Genomic DNA, 27,009 nt, shown 5'->3' on the forward strand with positions numbered 1-27,009 from the left:
AGTTACAGTGTGTTGATAGTTGTTATTGGACAGTGTTGATGAGCACGCTGTGTTCTTGAAATAAAGCTTTGGTTTTTACAATATTCTACTCAAAACCTCTTTTCTTCTCATTGTTGAGTGCTATTTAAACCGCGTCGCCCAACTGCGCCCCCCCAAAAAAAAATTTCACCAGCCGCCACTGGTAGGGATGTGTGTCTGTGTGTGTGTAGGTGTGTGTGTGTGTGTGTGTAAGTGTTTTTGTGTATGTGTGTGTGTAGGTGTATGTGTGTTTGTGTAGGTGTGTGTCGCAACAATATATTTACAAATTATTTACAATAAATCACCTCTGGCCAAATCAATCACTCAACGATAACATCTTTATTTGTTTGCAGTACTGTTTCTTGTGGTTCGTTCATGTAATATTATTATTATATTTGTTCTATATATATTGTGCATTTTTCTTATTCTATGCTTTTTTGTATATAGCCTACTGTGCATTTTTAAAACGTTTTAACCTGTCAGTAAGTGTGCTGCTGTAGCGTAGAAACATACCTTTGCTGGATTAATATATATCTATCTTTCTCTCTTTATCTGCATCCATCTATCTATTGATGTATCTATCTATCTATCCATCCAACCAACCATCTATCTCTCTATCCATCCATCCATCCATATATGTATCTATCTATCTATCTATCTACGACACCGATCCTCCTTCAGTGCCTCTTTGTGCAATGTCATTAGTTTCCGTCCCTCCGTACACAAACATAAAACGAAATCTATTTGGTGCTCATATTTGAACGCTTTTGGCTCGAGACTCCAAGAACATGACTAAGAATCCACAACCCGCATGAACGGCAAATAGTAAAGAAATATATTGTATTACAGCACCCCCGAACATAATGTCTAACTCTCCCCTCTACGGCTGCTGATACTGCCCCTCCGTGGCCGTGTAGAAGTCGTCCAAGATGCTCTGCATGTACTCGAATCTGGGCCGGTCCTCAGGCGCGTGCTTCCAGCACGACGTCATGATGTCGTAGAGCTCGGCGGGGCAGTCGTCGGGCCGAGGCATCCGGTAGCCGCGCTGCACCGAGGACATCACCTCCCCTTTGGTCATGCCTGAGGACGAGGGGAAGCACCAGGCGTGTTCAGAGGGGGATGCAAAATACTGGACCGTGTGCACAAAGCGATCATCCTCCGCTAGACGGGGTGGTCACCAGTAGAGGGCAGTAGAGCTTCGTAGCGCCTTAGTAATCCAGCAAAGGCCCTGGATGTAACAGCTGATAATGTGCTTACAGTGCTGCTACCACTACTCATCAAAGTACACAATAGCACGAATGCATTAGTTATTAGTTAATAGTTCATGATGATGTAATGATGATTATGTAACACCCATTCCGCTGAACGTTCACCTGGGTACGGGACTCTCCCGTAGGTTATGATCTCGAAAAGCAGAACTCCGAAGGACCACATGTCCGACTTGATGGTGAAGGAGCCGTAGTTGATGGCCTCTGGAGCGGTCCACTTGATGGGGAATTTGGCTCCTGGGGTAGAGGACACACACACACACACACACACACACAAACACACACACAAACACAGACAAATATGTAATACATATTCATATTTAATTAGTCAATGTTGAAGACGTTGTGTCACCGTTACCGCATTTACACAAGGATGTCCAATTTGCCATTTGGTAGATTTGTAAATGACAATTAGACTCTGTCTACTGTGTAAATAACACACACACACACACATACTGTGTAAATACCACACACGCACACACACACACACACACACATACTGTGTAAATAACACACACACACACACACACACATACTGTGTAAATAACACACACACATTTACTGTGTAAATAAACACACTCATCCTGCACATGTTTTGAAGGTTTCTTCCCTTTTTTCCCTGTGAAAGGTTTTTTTCTATTTGTTGGGAGTTTTTCCTGATCCAATGTGAGGTCCTAGGACAGGGATGTCTATGTGTACAGATTGTAAAGCCCTTTGAGGCAAATTTGTAATTTGTGATAATGGGCTATACAAAATAAATTGAATTGAATTGAATGTTAGACATATAGTTAATGTCAATATGAACTGGTAAATGACACCAAAAGTCTGACTGTGGATTTTTTATTTGAACTTGTCTTTGGTGTCCAATCCGGGTGTCAGCTCAGATGTGATGGACACACACACACACATACACACTCACACACACACACACACCCTCTCTGGCAGAGTATTCGTCGTCCTCGATGATTCTTGCCAGTCCAAAATCAGCTATCTTACAAAGCAGACTCTCCGACACCAGGACGTTGGCTGCTCTCAGGTCTCGGTGGATGTAGTTCTTCTTCTCGATGTACGCCATGCCCTCGGCTATCTGCAACGGCACAGAGGAAAATAAAGACACTATTAAAAATGTCGAAGGAAAAAACAAGGGACACAGACCAGTTGAGGAGCCATTCAGACCAGTGCTGGACCCTTGAGTTGATGCAGGTGGATTTAGAGATGTGATTCGCGTACCTTCTTGTCTATCTTACTTGTGTGAGTTTGACTGTTCCACGGAATAAAAAGAGGAATAAGATGTAACATTTGGATTTGAATCTTCTCATCAACATTGAATTACATTTTGGATTAACCTCAACAAATACTCAAAGTGTTTGCCATTTTACTAAAGCTTCCCACGGACAAACATGTCTTTCTCTCATATTCTCAGTCCATCCCAGGTCAAGACCCTGAGCTTATCTTACGTTAGCAATACAATATCTTTCCATTTTTCCTTCATCCTTAAGTTTTCTTCTTGGAAATCATTACATAATTTCCAACTGCTCCATTTAAATCTAAGTATAACATAATGTGTTCATCACCTTCGCATTGAAAATGCGGAAGGTTATGTTTTGATCGCCGCGTATTTATTTGTATGCGTGTTATTCGCCTAACTCAAAAAGTATAAAACCGAATCGCATGAAATTTGGTGGGATGATTGGTTATTATCCGGGGACTATTTGATTAGATTTTGGGATCAATCGGGTCAAAGGTCAAGGTCATGGAAAGGTCAAAATCTTCTTTTTACCATAGCACGGTAAATTTGTATCCAATTGGCATGCAACTAATGCCAACATGTTCATAATGCAATGCCCAATCTTGTGATATGTGAAGGTATGCGCTCTACCGAGTGCCCATTCTAGTTTATTTATTTATTTGTATGCGTGTTACTCGCATAACACAAAAAGTATTAAACCGAATCGCATGAAATTTGGTGGGATTATTGGTTATTATCCGGGGACCATTTGATTAGATTTTGGGATCGATCGGGTCAAAGGTCAAGGTCATGAAAAGGTCAACATCTTCTTGAATTGCATGACATTTGGTGGGATGATTGGTTATTATCCGGGGACCATTTGATTAGATTTTGGGATAGATCGGGTCAAAGGTCAAGGTCATGAAAAGGTCAACATCTTCTTTTTACCATAGCGCGGTCAATTTTTATCCAATTGGCATGCAACTAATGCCAACATGTTCATAATTCAATGCCCAATCTTGTGGTATGCGAAGGTATGCGCTCTACCGAGTGCCCGTTCTAGTTATTTATAAATTGGTGGACATTTTAACGTTGAAGTGTCATATTTGTGCTTTCAGTTTCGTGCTCCTCCTTTCAGCCCGCCGATGGAGACGGTGACGTCGGGTTTCAGCTTGTTGTTGTTGTTGTTGTGTATGTAAATCACCTGCGCTGAGAAATCGATGAGCTTGGGGAACAGCAGCCTGCATCCGGTGTCGCTCTTCAGGAAGTCCAGCAGGCTCCCTGAAGGTGAGGAACAAGAAACCAAGTCGGTGTCTCACGCAGCAGCAGCCGCGCGAGCTGAAGCTTCATCTGCAAAACATTCTTCAGACCGTTATGAAGAACTAAAGTATTCGCGTGCAAACGTTTACAGTCACACTACAGAAGGCTTGTCTCCTGAGTCGGATCTAACTTTGTTTTCTCTCCTGTGTTTATGACGATAAGAAAAGGTTTATCGTTAGATGTAGTGTATGTGTGTGTATGTGTGTGTGTATGTGTAAGTTATGTGTGTATTTGTATGTGTGTGTGTCTGTGTAGGTGTATATGTGTGTGTGTAGGTGTGTGTGTGTGTGTGTATGTGTGTGTGTGAGGGGGGTGTAGGTGTGTGTGGGTGTAGGTGTGTGTGAGTGTATGTATCTGTGTTTTCTCTCCTGTGTTTATGACGTTAAGAATAGGTTTTTCGTTTTTGTCTAAATGTCCTTCAAACAAATGTCATGTAACGGAGAAGAACGTTTTGCTTGGGTAAAAGCTTATTTTAGATGTATAACAATTTTCTTTTAAAGTTGTTATCAACTTGCTAACCCAAAGTATGTGCCTTGTGTTTAGAGTACACGGAGGAACTAAACCTCACATGCATTCTTTAGAACATGAGCTTCTTGTGGAGACAATAAGTATTACAAAAAGAAAAAATCTAAAATGATCCTGACAAAAATGAGAAAACATCAACAGTCAAAATATTATACAACTTTAATCTATTATTTATAAAAGGTTACCCTGAAGAGACTTGTTTTCATCACTTCATGATAAATAGTTTACATCCGACTGAAATACATGTCTCTCACTGGCCCCTCAGGGCCTCCAGACTGTGAACTATGTGACAACTATACATGTCCCAATACTAGGCTGCTGAAATCAGCATTTCTTATGCTGGATGCGCTTTCTGAACATTTTATTTATAACATTTTAAAGTGTTGAAAATGCTCCCTGACCATTCGCCATGTATTCCGTGACGATGTAGATGGGCGGCGTCTTGGTGACGACGGCGTAGAGCCGCACCAGCCTGTCGTGCTGCAGCGTCTTCATTACGTTGGCCTCCTCCATGAAGGCCTCCACCGTCATGGTGCCCGGCTTAAGCGTCTTCACCGCCACTGTGGTGGCATTGTTGTAGTGAGCTGACGAGGAAGAGGGGGATGGGAAGAGGTCAGCAGAAACACATGTTCTTCTTTTTTGTTTTTCATGGAAATTGTTGCTATAAATATAAGAGTGTGAGAAGAGAAAAAAGTCAAATCACCCAACACTGGGGGGGGGGGGGGGTTCATGTATGTGTAGGGATGTGTGTCTGTGTGTGTAGGTGTGTGTGTGTATGTGTGTGTAAGTGTTTTTGTGTATGTATGTGTGTGGGTGTGTGTCGGTGTGCGTGTATGTGTGTGAGTGTAGGTGTATGTGTGTTTGTGTACGTGTGTGTAGGTGTGCGTCTATGTGTGTGTGTGTCTGTGCGTGTGTGTGTGTGTCGGTGTATGTGTGTTTGTGTAGGTGTGTGTAGGTGTGCGTGTATGTGTGTGTGTGTGTGTGTCTGTGTTTGTGTGTGTGGCACCACCACTTCCAAAGGTGCGATGCAAGTCTCCCTTCAGACTCCATGATGTGTGACATAGATACCGACACTGACGGACTCATTTGAGCCAAACTGTGCATCACAGCACACAGGTAACTAAAGGAGGAAGTTATTTTCAAACAGGGGGAAATGTGCTCTTCCCTTCGGCAGCTCCGAGTTCACAGAAATGAGACAAAGGAATTTAAAATCATGCGAGACTGAACCAGACCCCCAAAACCCAGGATATTTAAAGCTGCTCCTGTAAACGGGTCATTCGTCTGAATCAAATGCAGGTTGTCTTCTTAGTAAACACGTCTGAGAAACAAGAGGGTGAGTGGTTAACAACACCGTTGTGGATTTCATGACGCATGTCCCTTTTCAAGGGGCGCAAACATCGCCAATGCAGGCACACCGTCCCACATGGACCAGCCCCTCCAACAAGGTTTGAAAACGTAAAACTGGCCCTTCGCCTCAGAAAAAGACAAGAGATCCCCATGACCTGCAAGCCCGATGGAGCGCTTATGCCTTTCTCCGTGACAGCGTCAGTAAGTTACTGCGCGCCTTTCCCCATGAAGAATGATCCTTCTCTCCACTCGCTACTCACCCAGCCAGACTTCTCCGAATTGGCCCGCTCCGAGCTTCCTCACCATCCCGATGGAATCTTTAGAAATCTCCCACGCGTCTTTATCCCACGGCTTCTGAGCTTTGGGTTTCACGCACGCACGCTCCAGTTTACGACACAGGCCGTCCGCTTTGTCTGGAACACACACACATCAAAGGGCTCAATGCCAAACACCTTCGAGGGGGTTGGGGTGGCAGTCAGTGCGTTTACATGATGGTATAATTCGAAGCTTGCTTTAGTCGGACTATGCTATCTTTTGGGGGATCTGCTATTATCCCAATAGACATGGCAGTGAGTAATTCGAATCATTGGCATTTCATATCCGATATGATAGGTGGCGCTGTTTTCATTACAACTCGTGGTGATACAGCCATTTCCGCTTGACCTCTTCACCACTACCAACAACAACCAACAACAACAACATCAACATTTCGAGAAAGATGTCGAACAGAGAGCAAGGCAAAGCTACATCCCTCTACTATTCTTGCATTCAGTTTTCAATTCAGTTTATTTGTATAGCCCAATTTCACAAATTACAAATTTGTCTCGGAGTGCTTTACAATCTGTACACATAGACATCCCTGCCCCAAAACCTCACATCGGACCAGGAAAAACTCCCAAATAACCCTTCAGGGGAAAAAGGAAGAAACCTGGAGGAGAGCAACAGAGGAGGATCCCTCTCCTAGGATGGACAGATGCAATAGATGTAATGTGTACAGAAGGACAGATTTAGAGTTAAAATACATTCAATGAATATGACAGAGTGTATGAATAGTTCATAGTAGGCATATTCCACGATGGAGACCTCCACGATCCATCAGGCAGATGGCGGTGGGGAGGAGGAGTGGGCGGAGTCTCAACAGGACAGTGGCGTAGTCATGAGCAGGAATTCCACGACCCAGACGATCCATCAGGCAGATAGGATCTATGCCGTCTCATAGGGTCCGATGACCCCATGAGACGTAAAGTCAAAAGGACTTCCGGGGAGAAAGCAGAGTTAGTAACGTGTGATTGAGAGATGAAAATTCATCCTTAAGGAGAGAAAAAGAGGAGATAGGTACTCAGTGCATCCTAAAACGTCTCCCGGCAGCTATAAGCCTATAGCAGCATATCAAGGGGCTGGACCAGGGCAAACCTGATTCAGCCCTAACTATAAGCTCTGTCAAAGAGGAAGGTCTTAAGTCTACTCTTAAACGAGGTGACTGTGTCTGCCTCCCGGACTGAAATTGGAAGCTGGTTCCATAAAAGAGGAGCTTGATAACCAAAGGCTCTGGCTCCCATTCTACTTTTAAGACTCTAGGAACTACAAGTAGTCCCGCATTTAGTGAGCGTAGCTCTCTAGTGGGGCAATATGGTACGACAAGCTCCTTAAGATATGATGGAGCATCACCAATCAAGGCTTTGTAGGTTAAGAGAAGAATTTTAAAAGTGATTCTTGATTTTACTGGGAGCCAGTGCAGAGCAGCTAGTGCAGGAGTGATGTGATCTCTTTTCTTAGTTTTAGTGAGAACACGAGCTGCAGCATTCTGGATCAACTGGAGGGACCTAAGAGATTTATTAGAGCAGCCTGCTAATAAGGAGTTGCAGTAATCCAGTCTCGAAGTAACGAACGCGTGAACCAATTTTTCTGCATCTTTTTGAGACAAGATGTGCCTGATTTTTGAAATATTACGTAGATGAAAGAATGCAGTCCTTGAGATTTGCTTTACGTGGGAGTTAAAGGACAAGTCCCGATCAAAGATAACGCCAAGATTATTTACAGTGGTGTTGGATGCCAGGGCAATGCCGTCTACAGAATCCACATCACCAGATAATTGATCTCTGAGGTGCTCAGGGCCGATTAAAATTACTTCGGTTTTGTCTGAGTTTAACATCAAGAAGTTGCAGGTCATCCATGTTTTTATGTCTTTAAGACATGCTTGAATTTTACAGAGTTGGTTGCTCTCCTCTGGTTTTATCGATAAATATAGTTGAGTGTCATCTGCATAACAATGAAAGTTTATGGAGTGTTTCCTGATAATATTGCCCAAAGGAAGCATGTATAAGGTAAATAAAATTGGTCCAAGCACAGAACCTTGTGGAACTCCGTGATTAACGTTGGTGGTTATCGAGGCGTCATCGTTTACAAATACAAACTGAGATCGATCTGATAAATAGGATTTAAACCAAATTAGTGCCGTGCCTGAAATACCAATCGACTGCTCCAGTCTCTGTAACAGGATGTCATGGTCAATGGTGTCGAATGCAGCACTAAGGTCTAACAAGACCAGGACAGAGAGGAGTCCTTTATCTGCTGCCATTAAGAGGTCATTTGTAATTTTCACCAGTGCCGTCTCGGTGCTGTGGTGTTTTCTAAATCCTGATTGAAATTTCTCAAATAAACTATTATGATGTAGAAAGTCGCACAACTGATTTGCGACCACTTTCTCAAGGATCTTGGAGAGGAAGGGCAGGTTAGAGATCGGTCTGTAGTTAGCCAATACCTCTGGATCCAGAGTGGGCTTCTTCAGGAGAGGTTTAATAACAGCCACCTTGAAGGAGTGTGGTACGTGGCCTGTTAGCAGAGACACATTGATAATATCTAATAGAGAGCCGCCAATTAAAGGCAAAACGTCTTTAAGCAGCCTCGTCGGGATGGGGTCCAAGAGACAGGTAGACGTGTTCGAAGTAGAAACCGTTGAAAATAATTGGTCACGGTTGATAGGAGAAAATCCTCAAATATACACCAGGGCATACAGCGGTTTCCAAGGCCATTCCACTTGAGGACAGATTGGCACTGGTTATGGGCAAGAGAATATTAATCTTGTCCCTAATAGTTAAAATCTTTTCATTAAAGAAGTTCATAAAGTCATTACCACTGAGGTTTATAGGAATACTCGGCTCCACAGAGCTGTGACTCTCTGTCAGCCTGGCTACAGTGCTGAAGAGAAACCTGGGGTTTTTATTTTTTTCTATTATTGATGAGTAATAGGCTGCTCTGGCATTACGGAGGGCCTTCTTATATGTTTTAAGACTATCTCGCCAAACTAAGCGGGATTCTTGAGATTAGTTGAACGCCATATGCGTTCAAGCTTTCGTGACGTTGCTTCAGTTTGCGGGTCTGAGGGTTATACCAGGAGCAAACCTCCTCTTCCTCACTGTCTTCTTCTTCAGAGGGCTATCGAGTCCAGTGTCATTCTCAGAGAGCCTATGGCACTGTCAACAAGATGATCAATCTGGGACGGACTAAAGTTAGACCAGGAGTCCTCTGTTATATTGAGGCGTGGTATCGAATCAAATACAGAAGGAATCGCTTTAAATTTAGCTACAGCACTATCAGTTAGACATCTAGTGTAAAACTTTTGACTAACGGAGTACACTCCGGTAGTATAAATTCAAAAGTTATGAGGTTGTGGTCTGACAGAAGAGGATTCTGTGGGAAGACGTTCAAATGCTCAATGTCAACGCCATAAGTAAGAACAAGATCAAGCGTGTGGCCAAAGCTGTGAGTGGGTTTCTGTACTCTCTGACAGAAGCCAATCGAGTCCAACAAGGAGATGAATGCAGCACTAAGGCAATCATTATCAACATCCACATGGATATTAAAATCTCCAACAATAATAACTTTATCGGTTTGAAGAACCAAACTTGATATAAATTCTGAGAATTCAGATATAAACTCTGAATATGGACCTGGTGGCCGGTACAGAATCACAAATCGAATTGGCTGTAGTGTTTTCCAGGTTGGATGTGAAAGACTAAGAACAAGGCTTTCAAATGAGGTGTAGTGTAATTTTGGTTGAGGATTAATTAATAGGCTCGATTCAAAGATGGCTGCTACTCCACCTCCTCGACCGGTGCCTCGAGGAATGTGAGTATTAATATGACTTGGAGGAGTCGATTCATTCAGGCAGACATATTCTTCATGGCTCAGCCAGGTTTCAGTTAGGCAACATAAATCAATGTGATTATCTGATATTAAATCATTCAGTAACACAGCTTTAGATGACAGAGATCGAATATTTAGGAGACCACATTTAATAGACCTATTTTGTTGCACTGCTGAAATAATTGTGTTAACTTGCATGATGTTAATAGGAGTACAGCGAATGCAAATGGCGCTATTGGCGTTGTTTGTTTGTTTTCTGCCAGCCAGGCTCCCGGTAGTGACAACTTATCGTCTCTTTCGACTCTTTCAACTTCCGGGTCACGACATGGGAGGGAGGAGGGCGGCGGGATCTCAAGCATGCGCAAAGACTCAAAGTCCAGTTCCTAATCCGATTCACCGTTACATGCCGCGATAGTCGATTTATCAACCGGATCGGATCGAGTTATCCAGGGGTGTTAATCGGATCGTAGTCGGACCGCACATAGTCGAACAAAGGTGTTTACATGAAACGGATAATTCGATTTCAGTCCGACAAAGCCAGTTATTCGAATGCATGTAAACACGGTCAGTCTTGGAATGAAGGCCGTTCGGCTCACTGCGGTAGTGTTTGATGATGCTGCCGATGTCGGGGAAGGAGATTTTTGGAGAGATGTAATAGCCGCCATCGTCCATCGTCCTGATCTTATAGTGCTTGACCGAATCTGTCCCTTGGGCGCCCACGTCTCTGATGGACAGCGAGTAACTTCCTGCGGGAAATGAGAGAGAGAGAGAGAGAGAGTGATTGGAGAGGAAGCGGGAGGAAGTCGACGCATCTTGTTCTCTCTCCCGGGGCCGTGGTACCTTTTGGAGTTTCACTCTCCCTGATGAGGTAAGCGCCGGGTTTGTTGGCGGGCGCCAGGAGCTGCCTCTCCGCATCCTTCCTCGCCATGCCCTTGAAAAACCACCTGCGGCAAATGCGGGAAGGCGCTTTGAATACACGTGCAGATTTCTTGACAAACCCAATTTTGGCAAATGGGTTGTGGGTTGGTCAGGGTTGTGGCCAAAGCTTTGCCAGTATTTGGGGGGAGGTCAGCGAAGGCCATGAGGTCACACAAAGGAAACAAGGTGAAACCAAACACAGGACGCTGGAGGGAACTTCAAAATAAAAGAAGACGAAAAAGAGTAATTTATTACTCACTCCTCTGTTTCCATGGTGTCCGTTTGGGCGACGTAATTGCACGGGATGAATCCTTCTTTGTTGGTGGCCAGTGACCTTGCTTTCCACCACTCCCCGTGTCTGCAGGAGACAGCAACCTGTCTGAGCATCTCTGGACTTGGCTGATCGTGGTGGTGTGAGACCGGCGTCAAATTAAGCCCGCTGCAGGTTATTTATTTTTTATTTTTGTTTTATTTTGTTGTGAGTGCTGTATTGGTTTATGTAGATATAAATGTGTACGGATGGGGGTAGGTAAACTGTGTAGAGACTGTGTAGATGTATAAATGAAAGGAAACTGAGAGCCATACAAGGGGAGGGGTGGGATGGGGAAAAGTTTGTGTAATGTTCTTGTTTTGTTTTGTCTTGTTTTTTTCGGGGTTTTTTCTCCTTGTTTTCATCTTATGTTAAAAAAAACCCCCATCATCCTTTTGTGGTGATTTCTACAAGGTTATACATTTGTATATTTTCTTTTTGTAAAATAATATTTTCAGCATAACAAACTGTAAATGCTATTTCACTACAAATATCCTGTAAAAAAAAATGTTGTTAATAAAAAAGTAAATCTTAAAAAAAAAAAAAACCTGTCTGAGCACAAGTGTTGTGTGCGACTGCAAGTGCGAGTGTGGGGGGACGGGATTGGGTGGGGGGCAAGGGAAGTGTTGGACGCACCATTGGACCCGGATTTCACCCGTTTCATTTAACCAGGTGTGTAAATATAGGGAGGGAAGGTGTGACCCCAGGTGAAAGCTGGCCCTCTGGCAGCAGCAGATCAAGACTGCTGTAAACACACGATGAATCATATTTGGGGCAATTTGCTGCATATCACCCTGGAAAAAGGAAAAACACTTTTCTCTGTCATGGTTTCTCGCGAATAGTCATTAACGATAACAAAATGATTTGCTTATCTAAAAAAAATGCTGAAAACTAAATATACATTTAAATGAACAAAGTGTTGTTTCCTTTGATATTGATGGTCATATACATATATGCAGTGATGATGGCTGGGTGTTATGTATGTTGTTGAAGTTTCTATTTCATCCTTTGACGATATGGCGACAATGTGTGTTTGTGTGTTTATGTGTATACCTGCTTCATAATTATTAGCTACAGATATTATTTACGACAGATATTAACTAAAGCTATGCAGTGGTGATGGCTGGGTGTTGTGTATGTTGTTGAAGTTTCCATTTTAATCCTTTGACGATATGACAAGTGTGTGTGTGCGTGTGTGTGTGTGTGTGTGCTTTAAAGTACACATATACACAGATAAAGGTCAAATATGCATTAATGGTTAATTGTTGTGATTGTATGAAGCCGTCTGTACTGCGAGAGGGACAATGTTTTTTAACTGACGCATCGGTCTCATGTCATAATTGAACGTGTGCTTCTGAATTATCTATATTATTTGAATGTTTTGATCTTCACCGACTCTGACGTGTGCAGATTAAACCGTGGCCGTGGTATATAAACGGCGAATAACATTTATCGACGTCAGTCACTCACTCCTCTAAGATCTTCATCTTATCTCCTGTGTTGAATCCTAAATCTTCAGGATGCACAGCTTCATAAGGGTAAAGGCTGATCACAATTTTACAGACCCCACTTTGCTCTAAAGAGAGGATTAGAAAGAAAGAAGATGTTGCCAACGTTGAACACTGCACGCCAAAACAAATAAGCCCGCTGCTATTTGACAATTACAAACTTGGTCATAATCAGACTTAAATGACTTACATTAGCATCATGGTGTGGAGTGTGTCCTCCATTTCTTACATTAAGCTGGGGAAGGTCATTACTTTACATACGGGCACATGTGTATGATATAAAAATAAGACTTTGACTGTGAATCCTTTCATGCTGCTATGGTTTCACAATGAGTATTATGTGGTTAGTCGGTTGGAGAAATGTCTTTTATAACAAAGACATGCTGCTTCCTCATTGTGTCTTCCAAATGTGAAAGATATCTAACAATCTGGTTCAATACCAATACTTTTGCAAAAGAAAGAACAAATCAAACACACATAACAAGAAATGTGGCATACCTTCCATCTTTTGGAACACCTGGCCAGGTAACAGGGAGGCGTCCTGCAAAGGCAGAGCAAGAGTTTTAGGATCAGAAACTGTGTGAACGTTATATGTTACAGAAACAACAGCTGCTTCTAACAAATAGTATGTTGTTAGAAGCAGCATAGTAACAAATTCATGTTTTTATCTTTCCGTCTGTTTGTCCATCTATCCATCTATTCATTCCATCCGTCTATCTGTCTTTCTATCTATCCACCCATCCACGCATCTATCTATCTATCCACCCATCTATCTATCTATCCACCTATCTATCTATCTATCTATCTATCTACCTACCTATCTATCTACCCATCCCCCCATACATCAATCTGTGTATCTGTCTATCCGTCTTCCATTATTATAACTCACAGTGATATTTTTTAGACTAGTCTTTCACAATGTGTCCATTTCCCTCTGTGAGACGTGATCGTGTGAGACAGGAAGTTATGTTCATTCGGAAATGAGTCACAATTTCTCCAAATCATTAAGAAAGTGTGTATCTGACTTCTAAAATGACTTCCCTGAGAACTGAATATTCTCACTTTCATAACATTCTCCATTAGATCTATTTCTAATTCAACAGTGCACATAAAATTACAAATTAAAACATAACAAGCTTGATTTTTATTGCTGGGACTTTTCACATCTAGGCTAGAATCAGCACAGCGACACTATGTTGCAGAGAGCATCCGGATCTTGGTCTATCTACTTACCATGTTTCTTTTTGTATGAGAGGTGGGGTCTCTGACATACAGGACTGTCTCAGAAAATTAGAATATTGTGATAAAGTTCTTTATTTTCTGTAATGCAATAAAAAAAACAAAAATGTCATGCATTCTGGATTCATTACAAATCAACTGAAATATTGCAAGCCTTTTATTCTTTTAATATTGCTGATTATGGCTTACAGCTTAAGAAAACTCTAAAATCCTATCTCATAAAATTTTAATATTTCCTCAGACCAAGTAAAAAAAAAGATTTATAACAGCTGAGTGTTTGTCAAGGCTCAGGAAACCCTTGCAGGTGTTTCGAGTTAATTAGACAATTCAAGTGATTTGTTTAATACCCTACTAGTATACTTTTTCATGATATTCTAATATTTAGAGATAGGATATTTGAGTTTTCTTAAGCTGTAAGCCATAATCAGCAATATTAAAAGAATAAAAGGCTTGCAATATTTCAGTTGATTTGTAATGAATCCAGAATGCATGACATTTTTGTTTTTTTAATTGCATTACAGAAAATAAAGAACTTCATCACAATATTCTAATTTTCTGAGACAGTCCTGTAGTGCGTGTGGTCGGTACGTACAGTCTGCTGGCCGGTCTTCCCCTCCACACCACCGCTCAGACTGTCCCCCAGCGTGGACTTCATACACCCCATGCTGCCTTCAAGGGGAGGTGAAAAAAAGGAAGCGTGAGCTGGAGAGTTTACACATTTACATTTTACAGCTGCTGGACCAAAAAAACTCTAAATATTTGCCACCAACCCATTTTCGTTTCTTTTCTTTTTTAACCTTTTCATCACTTTTCAAAAAGGGAAAGAGGAAATGCACATTGACAATGAGAAACTAACAAGAACAGATTCAGGTGTTCTATTCAGGGTAGATAAATACCATATAACAGCCTTTTTGTGTAGCTCCAAATGAGCCTTTTTTGCAACTGCTTGTCCAGTGCTTCCAATATCACTCCCATGGCATCAAATATGGCCGTGGCCCCCCATTAACAACTATGACCATGTGGACGTAGTTGTGGTGGGAGTAGAGGAATGTTCTATACAAATAAAATAAAATGAATGGGTCAGAAAACACAACACATCCCCACAGAGCATTCCTGGGATCAACATACTTATTTTAACCTAAAACCATGATTTCTTTCTAAACCCAACCCACAATGAGGGTGTAACACAAAGGTGTGTCCTCTAGCGGGCCTTTCATGGGCACTCACGGATAGAGTTGCACATGACTTTCACAGGAGACCACTGTTTGTGTCCTGTATAAAACCAAAGGTCACTGGCGAGTAATATTGAAACCTTCACACAGAAAAATTAAGGTGCAATCTGGAACCGAACATGGATTGTGATGCCATAGAAGAAGCATTTTTGGTTCCACAAAGAACCTTTCAAACCAGGGTTCTTTAAAGAACAATTTCCTTAAAGAGTAACTTCCAAGAACCTATAATGGTGCCTCAAACAAAAAAAATAGTCTTCAATAGTTGATGGTTGAATCACAAAGCCTTTTATAGAACCATTTAATAACCATTATTATTCTGTGTCTATGTACGCAAGTTGAGCTATGTAACATACCCAACTTTATGCCCTTCTCGAAACCTAAACCAGATAATGTGGTTGTGTTGCCTGAACCCAACCAAGTTGTTTCCTGAGAACGGAGCAGGGATTGACACAAGTACATCTTTCCCGAGAGGGGTACCCACTACCCAGAGGGTGTCATCATTTGGTGACCGTTGGTAGCCCAATGTGTGAATACAGTGGTGGGCCGTCAGGGCCAGCAAGGCCTTCTCTGCTGGCCTAAACATCATCAGAATATAATTTTAAATATATATATTTTCCCACAAATATGTATTAAATTATTCCCCAGAGTAAGAGTTATACTCTTATTTCATAGCTTTCCTCTTGGTTGCACTGCTTCCAGCCCCAGGTTGAGATTTGGAGGGCTGGTCTTTATGTTAGATCTTTTATCCAATCATATTCAGCCATCATGTGTTGCCAGGGGTTTAAAGTCTGCCCTTAGGCCTTCAGAATCAACAGTGCCGGCGGTTGTAGCTTAAAGTGAATGGAAATGAAAATTTAGGGTCAACCAATCAGCTTCAGAGTTGGCTCCTGTAGGCCTGCTAGCTGGCCCCAGTGTTACACAGGAGCCAGCTAGCAATCGTAGTGCGTGCACGTCTTTTGATTGGATTACCAATATTGAGAGGCGGGTCCTATGGGCAGGTAAATGCAGAACCTCAGAACTAGGAAACTGAATTTGATAAACGAATTAATTCGCGTACTACTAAGCTGTTTTAGATAGGTAGATAGGTTCTCTGATATATCCACATGTACAAACATAAATACATGGTGAACTAATCTTACATTAGGTTGTTCAGCTGTCGTAAGACGGCATTGAAGGCCTAGGTAGAAAATGCACGGCCCGCCACTGTGTGAATAGCATGCCACCTTATTTTACTGTAAAAGAAATACAGATACATAGAAACTGACAGACTGGTCTTTGGCGGTATGGTGTTTGACGATCAATCTAATCAGAATTAAACTTCAACACAGGAAGAAAAACAACCTGGGCGTCAAAAGAAAATAATAATTTGCAACTACTTTGGAGTTAAATCAAATAATAGTAATAACAACATTTGATTAAATAAATAAAAAGAATGTGTCTTGAAGGAGCTGTTAACTAAATTATGAATTTGATTAGTTAGTTTAAGTAAAAGGATTTCATGTGTGTTTATTTTAGGTGTGCATTATATGTTATTTATTATACAGTGATAAGCAAGAAAATAGCTATAATCTATCGCATTATTCCAAAAATCTGACTTTGATCGAGAAGGAAACTATATTTATTAAATTGTGGTCCGCTATAATGTTGTGCTTTCACCATCCCTTCAACGAAAAAAAGATTGTTTTCTGTATTTTTTTTTCTTGTGGCTGCAGGATGTTTCCTGCTCACCAGCATGAAGCCCACAGACACTGACAGGACATTTGCTCACACCAAAATACACATATATATATATATATATATGTATAAATATGTTTGTAGCTCTGTAACATTCAACAGTAGCCTTAATTTGTTTAATTATGGATTGTTCATGACAGTTTTGTACGATTTAGTTTTTTTTAATGCATCTTGATACTCTGATGGCGGCGTGTCCAAATATGCCGGTTAAGATTAGCTCTTAGATACTTTTCTCCTGTTTTTCATCCGGCTTTGTATGTTCATGTGAAACTCTTGACACCAGTGTGCTTTAACCTTTAAAGGTGGTAAAAGAGGAAAACATAACAACTTTTAGCCATTTATGTTTGTGTAAGTGAAGCACACACACACACACGGACAAACACACACACCTTGTTAAAGCTCATAAATTGATTTTATGCCTCAAAGTATTTTCAAATAGCCCTCTGAGCTCTTTGGCCTTTATGGTAGATAGTTAAATGTAAGGAAAGGTGAAGAGGATGCTCTCAACAATGCAGAGCAACAGATTTTATTTGTTGTTGTTTGAGAAGCTGATGTTTCCTTAAACATTTGACCCATTAGTGAATATTTCACCACTTTACCAGCTCTGTTTTATTCAGCTCTCTTGGTTTTGGAGAGCACAGTTCGCTTCCTCATTCTCTTCTTTTGTTTCCATTTAATTTGAGATTTTCTCTTCTTCACGTATTTTATAAGTTTCCAATTGTATGTGTTCATTTTATTGTTTAAACTAGCTGACAGAGTATTCAAATATGTGCTTCTATCAGTTTGACGTACGAGTATGTGTTGGAAGGACGTTTAACATATGAAGCTTAGTTGGATCATATATGCAGGGAGTTTGAGCCATCACAGCAGCAGAAGTTCGGTTGGGTCACTAATGAACACCTGTTTTCTAAAAGAAGAAAAATATCACTGTCGCTTTTTTTTTAGGGAAACCGACACACATGGGTGAACACAAACAGGAGGCAGCAGGAACTCACTTGGCTCGTTCTGTGGGCCAGCGAATGCTCTTTAAAACCGCAGTCAACAGACCTGAGGAAGTTGACGGTGGATCTCAGTAATTGTTTACATACACCCCATTGTTATAAATCTTAATTTTAGCTTTAGCTATAAAAAGACCCTTTGGTAGCACACATTTGTATCTCTTACCGCACAATTAGGCTATGGCCTGCTTTTGTTCCTAAGAAAATTAAGCTTCTGATACAAGTTTGAGTAATAGCAGCGTGCAGAAAGAAAAGAAAAGTTTAAAGCCCTCAAAGGGGTTCAGCGAGTAAGAACTGAAGAACCGGACTCGGTTGACCCGAGTAGCCCATGACATGAATTATATTTCAACAGGTTAGGCAACCAACGGTCACAAACGTGCTAAAGGTGGCTGTTAGCTTTGTCGTTCTCTAATATTAGCAAAGCAAAAGAAGGTAGGCTATAAATACATTTTGTAAATAAAACCCAAGCTGTGTTTTTCCATCCTCACAACGTTCACAACAAGTCAAGACCACACTTAGAAACCAGGAAGTGGAAACCATTCCTAAACATTGAAGGAGCTTACTCACTGTTAGCGTGTACCCCATCTTAGTCACTATTAGAATGTACCCCATCTTAGTCACTGTTAGCATACTCAACTTTATTTATATTTATATATATACTCAAACAATAGAATCAATCAATGTGAGCAGTTGGGCAGTTTGTCATTGGTTAGGTGTGTTCAGTACCTTTTTTTAACTTGACAGTCAACAAACATACCAGAAGGGTTTTAACAGATTAGGAGCCGACACACGCACACACGAACACGCACACACACTCGCACACACACACACACGCACACACACACACGCACACGCACACACACACACATACACACACACACACACAGAGTGGTCTGCTATGACCAACATACCAACTTCCTTCTTTGAGCATTGGGACTGAGCCCAAAGTCTGGGAGAGATGAGAAATGAAAGCAGCGGTCCGAATCCACATACCACATACTGCCACCTGTGACCGAGCATACATAGTTACATAGAAGAAAAAAAATAACCGTCTGAAATGGATGGACACGTTTAAAATCACAGCGAAGTCAAAAAACTCCCAGTCGAGAAAATAATTGATTATTTGCTACAAATTAAACTAAATTACACATCTTTATAACTCTAAAGTGTGTGTGTGTGTGTGTGTGTGGGGGGGGGGGGGGGTTATAGTCACACCTCACATTCAGTTATGTGCTTACCTCTCGTGTGTCCCCCGCTGGAGAAAACAGTTCATCCAAGAAGTTTTTTTCTGATTGAGAAGTTTTGATCATCAGATTGACACCGAAACGATATCTGGCTTGACTCAGTGTGTCAGCTGGTCGACGTAGACTGTTAAGCTTGTCCACCAGAATGAGGAACTTAGACAAAGTGACAGGGGACCTACTGAAACTTCCTGGTACAATTGTCCAATGCCTATTTGCATAATCTGTAACACACACGCACGCACGCGGACACGCACACACACACACACACACACTTGTATGCCTCTACAGAAGGAAACACTGTTATTTAATGTTTAAGTAGATAAGAGTTTTACAACATTCTAAAAGACATGAACAAACAGAATCCCTTTGGAGGAAATTTATGATTTTAATGGCTCGTCACATTTCAAATGTTTATTAAAAAGGCCATGCAAACATAATATATATATATATAAATAAATGCCTAATATTTACAATTAAGTGACGCGCGTAATTGCTCCATGTCAAGTTTAATAAATTCCCCCACAGTGCCAGATTTCAGAAGTACAACATGACAAGCAACTTTTTTTTACTGTCATCAGGTTTTTATTTTATTTTGACAGAGTAGAAAACATGGTAATAGACGGAGAAACACCTACACATTTAGCAGAATCATGCACCTGCTATATTTTGGCATGCTGAATCATGAAGTGGGCGGGAGCCCCTCTACGATCAAGTGGCAGTTCACAACTGGAAAAAACTGATTGAATGAGGAATGTTTAAAAAGAAAAAGTTACATTTCCCCTATCAGCATGGGGCTGCAGTCATACAGGACGACTATACTCAATAAAACTGGGGAGAAAGTATGACAATTAAGGGCATGCATCTTTACAGATGGTGATTATAGAATGGATCCATTATTACACGAAGGAGCAGGATAATAGTCGATTCTCAATATCGGACCGAAACCTTCACACAAACATCTTACGCTTCACTGGAAGCTTTACTGAGTATTGCATATCTACATTGAGGGATGAGTTTGACATCTTGGGAAATGCACTCATTCGCCTTACTGCTGGGAGGGAGGAGAAGAACACCACTCTCACGCCATGTGGCGGGAGCCAGCAGCTGTTTTACACTACCTTAGCTTGGCTATTTTATTTTAGGAAATCTACAACTAAGTTACATGTAGTTGGTTGCAGGTCAAAAGGTCAGGAGGAATCAAATGCAACACTTTTATGCTACACCTCTTTCCTCAATTATGGCTAAATTTAAGCCGTAACATAATTTAAACAGTTTAAGTCACATAATAATTCACCTCACAGTACCGTTAGCATGAATGGGGATTGTAGCTTTAGAGACCAAAACCTCTTTCCAGACTGTAAACATGATTATTTCTACTTGCAGGTCTGCAGGGATTGACTCGCTTTTAGGGCGAGCCACAAGTGGCCATTTGGCGAACTGCGGTTTTCTCATCTTAATAGAATCGATCTCGGCCTCCCGGGTGTTGTAGACGTTGCCTTTCGAGGGGCTGGGGGGTGAATTCTGCCTTTTTATCCCAAGCTAAGCTATCCATGCTGCCGTCTCACGTTATACAGCGTGCAAACGTGAGATCGGCATCGAACGTCTCCTCTAGCTCTCAGACACACAAATATATCAAAATGCTCCTTTAAGCTTGTGATTATGATGGCATCATTAGAAAAAGTTTCTTAAAAATAAGTATCAGCATTTTCAAAGATAGCGGACCATAATCATCATTTCTCATTCTAAGCACTGAACAGATGCATCCATAATGTACACACCGTAAATGTATTGTTAGGTATTGTTGGTCAACAGAAGACTGTCAAACACAAAAAACCAAGTCTGCTGCTTTACAACAGCACATTACCCATCACTCACGACAGAAACAGCGGAAAAAACACCCGTTAGCGGACGAAGTAACGCGAGCCCTTACGGTTTCTGTTCCCCGTGTTGTCCGGCTTTACAAGCAGCCGAGTGGTCCGAGTCTCTCTACAGTGTTGTCAATTGAAAGGAAGCACAAGTGTGTGTGTGTGGGGTAACTAAAACTGAAAGTAAAATCAGCTGCACATGAGCGAGGTGTTTGTCTTTCTTTGAAATACACCCCTGCCAACAGTCTTGGTTATTCTAGCGCACAGCAGAGCCACAAGGGGTCCTGAGAGCACCGAGCAAATCACATCCGCAGCACAGCGCCTCGACAGTGGATTTAGGGGGAAGTCAGTGCCCCTGCCTGTGGGGAGACATCGGCGAGCGGGCGGTGCTACCCTCTTTGGACTTCCATGACCACGGCGGCCGGGATCCGTCCCGCTGCTCCCCGTCCGCTGCCAGGAGCGCGCGGCTGGTTAGCTGTTCCTCTGCCCCATCTCCCTGTGGGCGGATGAGGAGGAGCTCTGGCCGTCCTCGGCGTCGTCTCCATCTGACAAGGACAGTTTACGTAAATATTGATAGGTTTGTGTCAGGATTTTTTGGTATGTCCCTGGGCCCCAATCATCCTCAACTTTTGTGCTAAAGTAGCTCTCAGGAGAGCAATGTCTGTCTATTGATTGGTCCAGACTCTTTGGTCTGGAAAGGAATATGTCAAGAAATATCTAATGTTCAAGGTCCCCAGAGGATACATTCTAATAGCTTTAGTGATCCACTGATCCACTTTTTATCTGGCAGCATTAGTTTACAATTTATCAGTCAAACTTTAAAACTATATTATATTCCCACCAGAATCGGTCGTACTTTGTCTTTAGCGCCGATTTTAGCAAACTTTAGTTGTTTACCAAACATGTTTTGCAGATATTAAGGGTCACTGACAAGTGGTGTGCAAACAATAATATATTCTGTTTTCAAAAGCAACTTTCAAAAGCATTTTTTTTGTCTTGATTATGCCACTGGATTTTGTCCCTGCTGTTCAATTCAATTCAATTTAGTTTATTTGAATAGCCCAATTTCACAAATTACAAATTTGTCTCAGAGTGCTTTACAATCTGTACACATAGACATCCCTGCCCCAAAACCTCACATCGGATCAGGAAAAACTCCCAAATAACCCATATTCAAGTGTAATACAATGACTGCACACACAAGTGGCTCTTTAACATTGGAGCATATACTGTGTAGCATTTGTTAACATTATCACTAAAAATGTATTATTGCAGCGGATTCAAAGAACACATTCTAATTTTTTTAAAATAGCTACATCATAAAAGATGCCAACATTTGAACTGTAAGCTTGTCTGCTTCTTCTTCTTCAGGAGTGTTTCTGTTTTCCTTAAAACACACCAACCTTAAGCTAGAATGCAACTTCCTCGATGGTCTCTACACAGAGACCCAGTAGCATCTAAAACCACCCAAATGGGAAACGGTCTGGAGACAAAATCTTCCATGTTCTGCCATCGCATGCAGTTACTCAAGCTTCTCAAAACATGCACTAGGTTCCAAGAGGATCAGCTCCCGGCAGGCTTTACCTCCCCCTCCTGCGTTGATGTGCAGCTGGGACAGCGACAGGGTGAGCCCCCGTCCCTCGGGGTCGGCGGGGCTCTGCAGGATGTCGTGCATGGCGTTCCTGCGTCCCGTCCTGCCGGAGGCGATGAAGTCTGCGTACGTGGCCTCAACATCAGACATTGCTCGTGCATCGTTCACACAGCAGCACCTACAAGAAGAAGCGGCCGGGGGATCAACTCCATCTGTCGGAGTCGGTGCGGGGGGAAAAAAGATGAATGTGGCATTTAAGAATTATCCAAATTGTGTGTGTATCTATGCAGGGGTTGAAAGACACTATGATGTTAATTAGGATACATATTACACATAATATTATTGCTCCTGATTAAAACAACACAAGAAGGCAGTTAGAGCATCACTGTTCATTTCAATGATTGTTTAACTTGCCATTAGGCTTCACTGAATTCCTCCCACGTCTTAAACCGGAACCGCTTCCTGGCAGTAGGCTAACAAGCCCCTGCTAACCAGGCAGGTCGTCCCCGTAGCTCGGCCCACAAATGAAGAACCAGGTGTGCAAGTGAACAGCCAGTCGATTTACAATCCCATGATACTTCGTGACGTTACTAATTGTGGCGTCAGAGTCCCGTTCGAGCACCTGTCTCACCTTCAGTTAACGGCTCGACCGGTGTCGTAAACACACGCTACGTTTCTAGAGTGAATTGACGTTCAGGGCCCGACGTCACGTCCAAGCGAGGCCAACAAAAACAAGCTAAGCTAAGCTAAGCTAAACATAAATTAATGCAGAGGCAGGCCCGCTGTATGTAGTGAATGGTTCCACGGCCTCGCCACTACGTACCGAAACGAGTCAATGCGTGGAAATCATGTCACCGTATTCATCACATCAGTAGGACGCTTTGAAAAGTCCCCAGTCCGTTCGCCATTGCCGTGGCATCTTCCTCCATCGCGACCAATCAGCAGCCGCGAAACCGCATCTGAGCGCCGATTGGACAGGGGACACAAAAGGATGAGAGGAGAGCGCTCGCGTGGAGCAGCACCAGCATCGGAGGCGCATGCTGCATTCACGGTAACCTCGTAAATCTCATTTATTTATCTGTCCATCTAAGAATTAAATCAAATAATTATCAAGTCCGACAGTTGACTGGAGGAATACACAACTTTAACTCAGTTAAACCCAATAAAAGAGGTAGAGTCAGTGCTTCCTGAAAGGCATCACTTACAGGCCAAGTATATTTCAGAACAAGTACCCACATGTGCTTTAGAAGGAGAAAACAAAACTAAAAAGTAATATCACAGATTAAAAAGACATTAAAAAAAATAAAAATGGAATTAATTAATTATAGTGTAATAATGTGCAAAATATCACAATACAAACTACTCCACGTTGAGCCTTCAGTTATCAAGCTCCTCTTTTATGGAAACAGCTTCCACCTTCAGTCCGGGAGGCAGACACAGTCACCTCGTTTAAGAGTAGACTTAAGACTTTCCTCTTTGACAGAGCTTATAGTTAGGGCTGAATCAGGTTCACCTGGTCCAGCCCCTTGATATGCTGCTATAGGCTTGTAGCTGCTGGGGGACGTTTTAGGATGCACTGAGCACCTATCTCCTCTTTTCTCTCTACTTATGGATGAATTTTCATCTCTCCATCACACATTACTAACTCTGTTTTCTCCCCGGAGTCCTTTTGACTTCACGTCTCATGGGGTCATCGGACCCTATGAGACGGCATAGATCCTATCTGCCTGATGGATCATCGAGGTCTGGGTTGTTGAATTCCTGCTACAAACTACGCCACTGTCCTGTTGAGACTCTGCCCACTCCTCCTCTCTACCTCCATCTGCCTGATGGATCGTGGAGGTCTCCATCGTGGAATATGCCTACTACGAACTATTCATACACTCTGTCATATTCATTGAATGTATTTTAACTCTAAATCTGTCCTTCTGTACACATTACATCTATTGCACCTGTCCATCCTGGAGAGGGATCCTCCTGTTGCTCTCCTGAAGGTTTCTTCCCTTTTTTCCCCGTGAAGGGTTATTTGGGAGTTTTTCTTGATCCGATGTGAGGTTTTGGGACAGGGATGTCTATATGTACAGATTGTAAAGCACTCTGAGACAAATTCGTAGTTTGTGAAATTGGGTTATATAAATAAACTGAATTGAAATTGAATTGAATTGAAGGTATTCTGAACTCATAGGAACTATATTCCCCAAAGCACATGAAGGCGGCAAAAAAAGAAGCTATAGGTAACTTCAATAATCTCAGTTAGTGTTTACAGTTTAATTACCTTTGATGCGCATGCGTATTCTTATCACAACTACTGGGCTTCCATCATGTTCCATCATGAGCTGCAGTGAATGGTAAACAATCTAAAATACACCTTACATTTGAGAATAGAGTTATAGGAATTATACGCACTCGATCTTGAGTAAATTCATCACCCAGGGTTTTAAATGAATTGTAAGAAGTCTGGATCGATAATAAGTAGAGCAATGGGGGCTCATGAACACAAGTGTGTCTTCATGATTACCTTCACGTGAGGTTGTAGGTCACAGTTTTGATTAAATACCCATTCCGGAGGGTATTTGCTCTGACAGTTTTTCTCGATTGATTACACACAAAAACTGGAACTTATAACACAATGACCACAACCTGTAACTCATGTGCCAACTCCCGAAACCAATTCTGCTAAACTATAAGCACAAGTATCTGCTTTAAACACAGATTTCAATTGTTAGCCACACTTTCTTCAAAACAATAAACACCATCCTCTCTACTTTGCACACTTCATCAATGCCAAAACCTCCTTGTGTTGAGACAGAACACACTGCTATTCAATTGGCAAAACTTCCATTTCCATGGCTGTTGTGCAATTTGGAATCAAGGCTTTAGCAATATAAGGGCCACAGAGGTGACCTCCTGATTTGAAGAAGAATGGATGAAAACATGGAAGGTAGAGGAGACTAGAGAGGGTAAGAGGATGAGGAGGAGGAGGAAGAGGAGGAAGAGGTGGAAGAGGAGGAGGAAGACTTAGAAGAGGAGGAGGATGTTGATGAGGTCCTGTGGCCAGACAGGACGAAGACACATTTTTTTCGTCCTTTTTTATTTACACTTTTCTTTCTTTTTTTGTTGACTGTTGTGGTCTATTTTCTATTGTTTATTCTGTGAAACAATTATAAAAAAGAAAGAAACATTTTTGTTGTATATTTGTGTGTTGTTTTATATTTTGAGTTAAAACACTATACATTTACAATATTTTACAACAGGAGAAAGCGTACAGTACCACTGGACATGAAAAGGCATAATGCTCCTGATAAGGCCTTCATACTGGTGTTTTCCCATTTCATCGTGGTGTTTTCCATTGAGTACATCAGTGTTCAATCGATGCTTAGAATGTCTACTCATATAATGTGTTTGTCATTTGAAAACAAAATACCCTTTTGAGGTGACATAACACTGTTCTGAAAGCAAAGTTGCATTTTGCAGGAGATATAAAGGGTTTTGCATTTTGTGTGAGTGGTTTTGGGATTTGTGTTTAGAGTTTTGAGAAAACGAGAAAAACTGTCAGTTGATGTGAAATGGTGATTGGAAACCAAAGAAATGCAAGTGTACATTTTCCACTGCACTGCTTTCTTTATTCCACAAGGTGGAGTCATTATCCACTTGAAAAACACAGAGACCTGCGTGTCAGGGGAAGTGAGGGGAAAAAATCAGCTCAGGACTTACATTTTTATTTCAGTCAATAAACATCGTAAGGCTATATGATTATGAAACTACACTTCATACAATACAACAATGTGAGGAGGCAGTCTCACTGGACGAAGGGGCCATTAAAAAAAATAAGTTATATATCACAGAACAATGCGATTTCCCTTTGGGGAAGTGCACCTTCAACAGATACATTTTTACAATAGCTGCATTGTAAAGAAAAAAATCAGGATGATTATTGTTTCTTCCTAATTAATTTAAGATAACCAAACACACACAAACACAAACACATATAAACGTGTATATAAACATATAAACTTGCTATATAAATATATATAAAATATATAATATATAAAATAATATATAAAATATAAACATGCTTTCCTCCCATGGGAGGACAGCATGGGAACACAATTGGGATGTAAAAAAAAAGGGAATTTGGATTGTAGCAAAGAGTTTGATGTCAGCTCACATCCACCAGTTTCGGTGACCAACAGAGGCCCAGCTTCATTTAGCCATCATCTCCCCTCTGGTCTTTTTCTCCACTTTCCAGCACGTCTCACGCAAGAGGCCATTCAAACTCAGCAGACAGGCCACGGCTACTGGTGTGTAAAACGTACAGAATAAAAACAACTATATGGCATAATTATAATACAATACATAATTATTATTATATGTAATACCCATAACATTGATCCAGTGTTGAGAGAGAACCGAGAGCAATTTGGGCTGTCTTGGCCCCAAGGACACATCGACATATACTATCGCGGAGCCGGGGATCGAACCGTCCATCCCTCTGATTGAAGGGCGACACCTGACCCT

General features: G+C 41.7%; 2 protein-coding genes across 7 annotated transcripts; both read right to left on the reverse strand.

Annotated features, from left to right (window-relative positions):
- Positions 1-337: 337 nt before the first annotated feature.
- On the reverse strand, positions 338-19,162 carry lyn (LYN proto-oncogene, Src family tyrosine kinase). Of its 5 annotated transcripts, none has more exons than XM_056421148.1 (14): positions 19,030-19,162; positions 18,703-18,797; positions 14,420-14,496; positions 13,087-13,129; positions 12,551-12,656; positions 11,030-11,128; positions 10,693-10,796; positions 10,449-10,598; positions 5,967-6,119; positions 4,761-4,943; positions 3,719-3,795; positions 2,220-2,373; positions 1,392-1,523; positions 338-1,098 (listed from the first exon to the last, which is right to left on the reverse strand). In XM_056421148.1, the coding sequence occupies exons 1-14, from the start codon at positions 19,062-19,064 to the stop codon at positions 899-901; spliced, it is 1,608 nt and encodes a 535-aa protein (XP_056277123.1). In that variant the 5' UTR covers positions 19,065-19,162; the 3' UTR covers positions 338-898. The 5 variants fall into 5 exon arrangements, with proteins under 5 accessions (XP_056277123.1, XP_056277125.1, XP_056277124.1 ...); XM_056421150.1 differs by lacking the exon at positions 19,030-19,162 and adding an exon at positions 17,789-17,840 and having other exon boundaries at positions 18,703-18,720; XM_056421149.1 differs by lacking the exon at positions 18,703-18,797 and having other exon boundaries at positions 19,030-19,158.
- Positions 19,163-19,503: 341 nt separating this feature from the next.
- On the reverse strand, positions 19,504-23,407 carry LOC130198035 (cAMP-dependent protein kinase inhibitor alpha-like). 2 transcript variants are annotated; one of them, XM_056421080.1, is made up of 3 exons: positions 23,315-23,407; positions 22,485-22,703; positions 19,504-21,445 (listed from the first exon to the last, which is right to left on the reverse strand). In XM_056421080.1, the coding sequence occupies exons 2-3, from the start codon at positions 22,639-22,641 to the stop codon at positions 21,372-21,374; spliced, it is 231 nt and encodes a 76-aa protein (XP_056277055.1). In that variant the 5' UTR covers positions 22,642-22,703; positions 23,315-23,407; the 3' UTR covers positions 19,504-21,371. The 2 variants fall into 2 exon arrangements, with proteins under 2 accessions (XP_056277055.1, XP_056277054.1); XM_056421079.1 differs by having other exon boundaries at positions 22,906-23,403.
- Positions 23,408-27,009: the final 3,602 nt, after the last annotated feature.

The sequence above is a fragment of the Pseudoliparis swirei genome, chromosome 8 (assembly GCF_029220125.1).
Source record: "Pseudoliparis swirei isolate HS2019 ecotype Mariana Trench chromosome 8, NWPU_hadal_v1, whole genome shotgun sequence".
Lineage (NCBI taxonomy): Eukaryota > Metazoa > Chordata > Actinopteri > Perciformes > Liparidae > Pseudoliparis > Pseudoliparis swirei.

Excerpts from the sequence above, each read along its gene's own strand:
- lyn (XM_056421148.1), bottom strand. The coding sequence starts at position 19,064 with ATGAACTGTTTTCTCCAGCGGGGGACACACGAGAG. Across the intron at positions 14,497-18,702 it reads ATGCTCAAAGAAGGAAGTTG|GCAGCATGGGGTGTATGAAG; the intron begins GTATGTTGGTCA and ends CTCCCCTTGAAG. Across the intron at positions 11,129-12,550 it reads AAGATGAAGATCTTAGAGGA|ACACGGGGAGTGGTGGAAAG; the intron begins GTGAGTGACTGA and ends TGTCTCCTGCAG.
- LOC130198035 (XM_056421080.1), bottom strand. The coding sequence starts at position 22,641 with ATGTCTGATGTTGAGGCCACGTACGCAGACTTCATCGCCTCCGGCAGG. Across the intron at positions 21,446-22,484 it reads CATCAACGCAGGAGGGGGAG|ATGGAGACGACGCCGAGGAC; the intron begins GTAAAGCCTGCC and ends TGTCCTTGTCAG.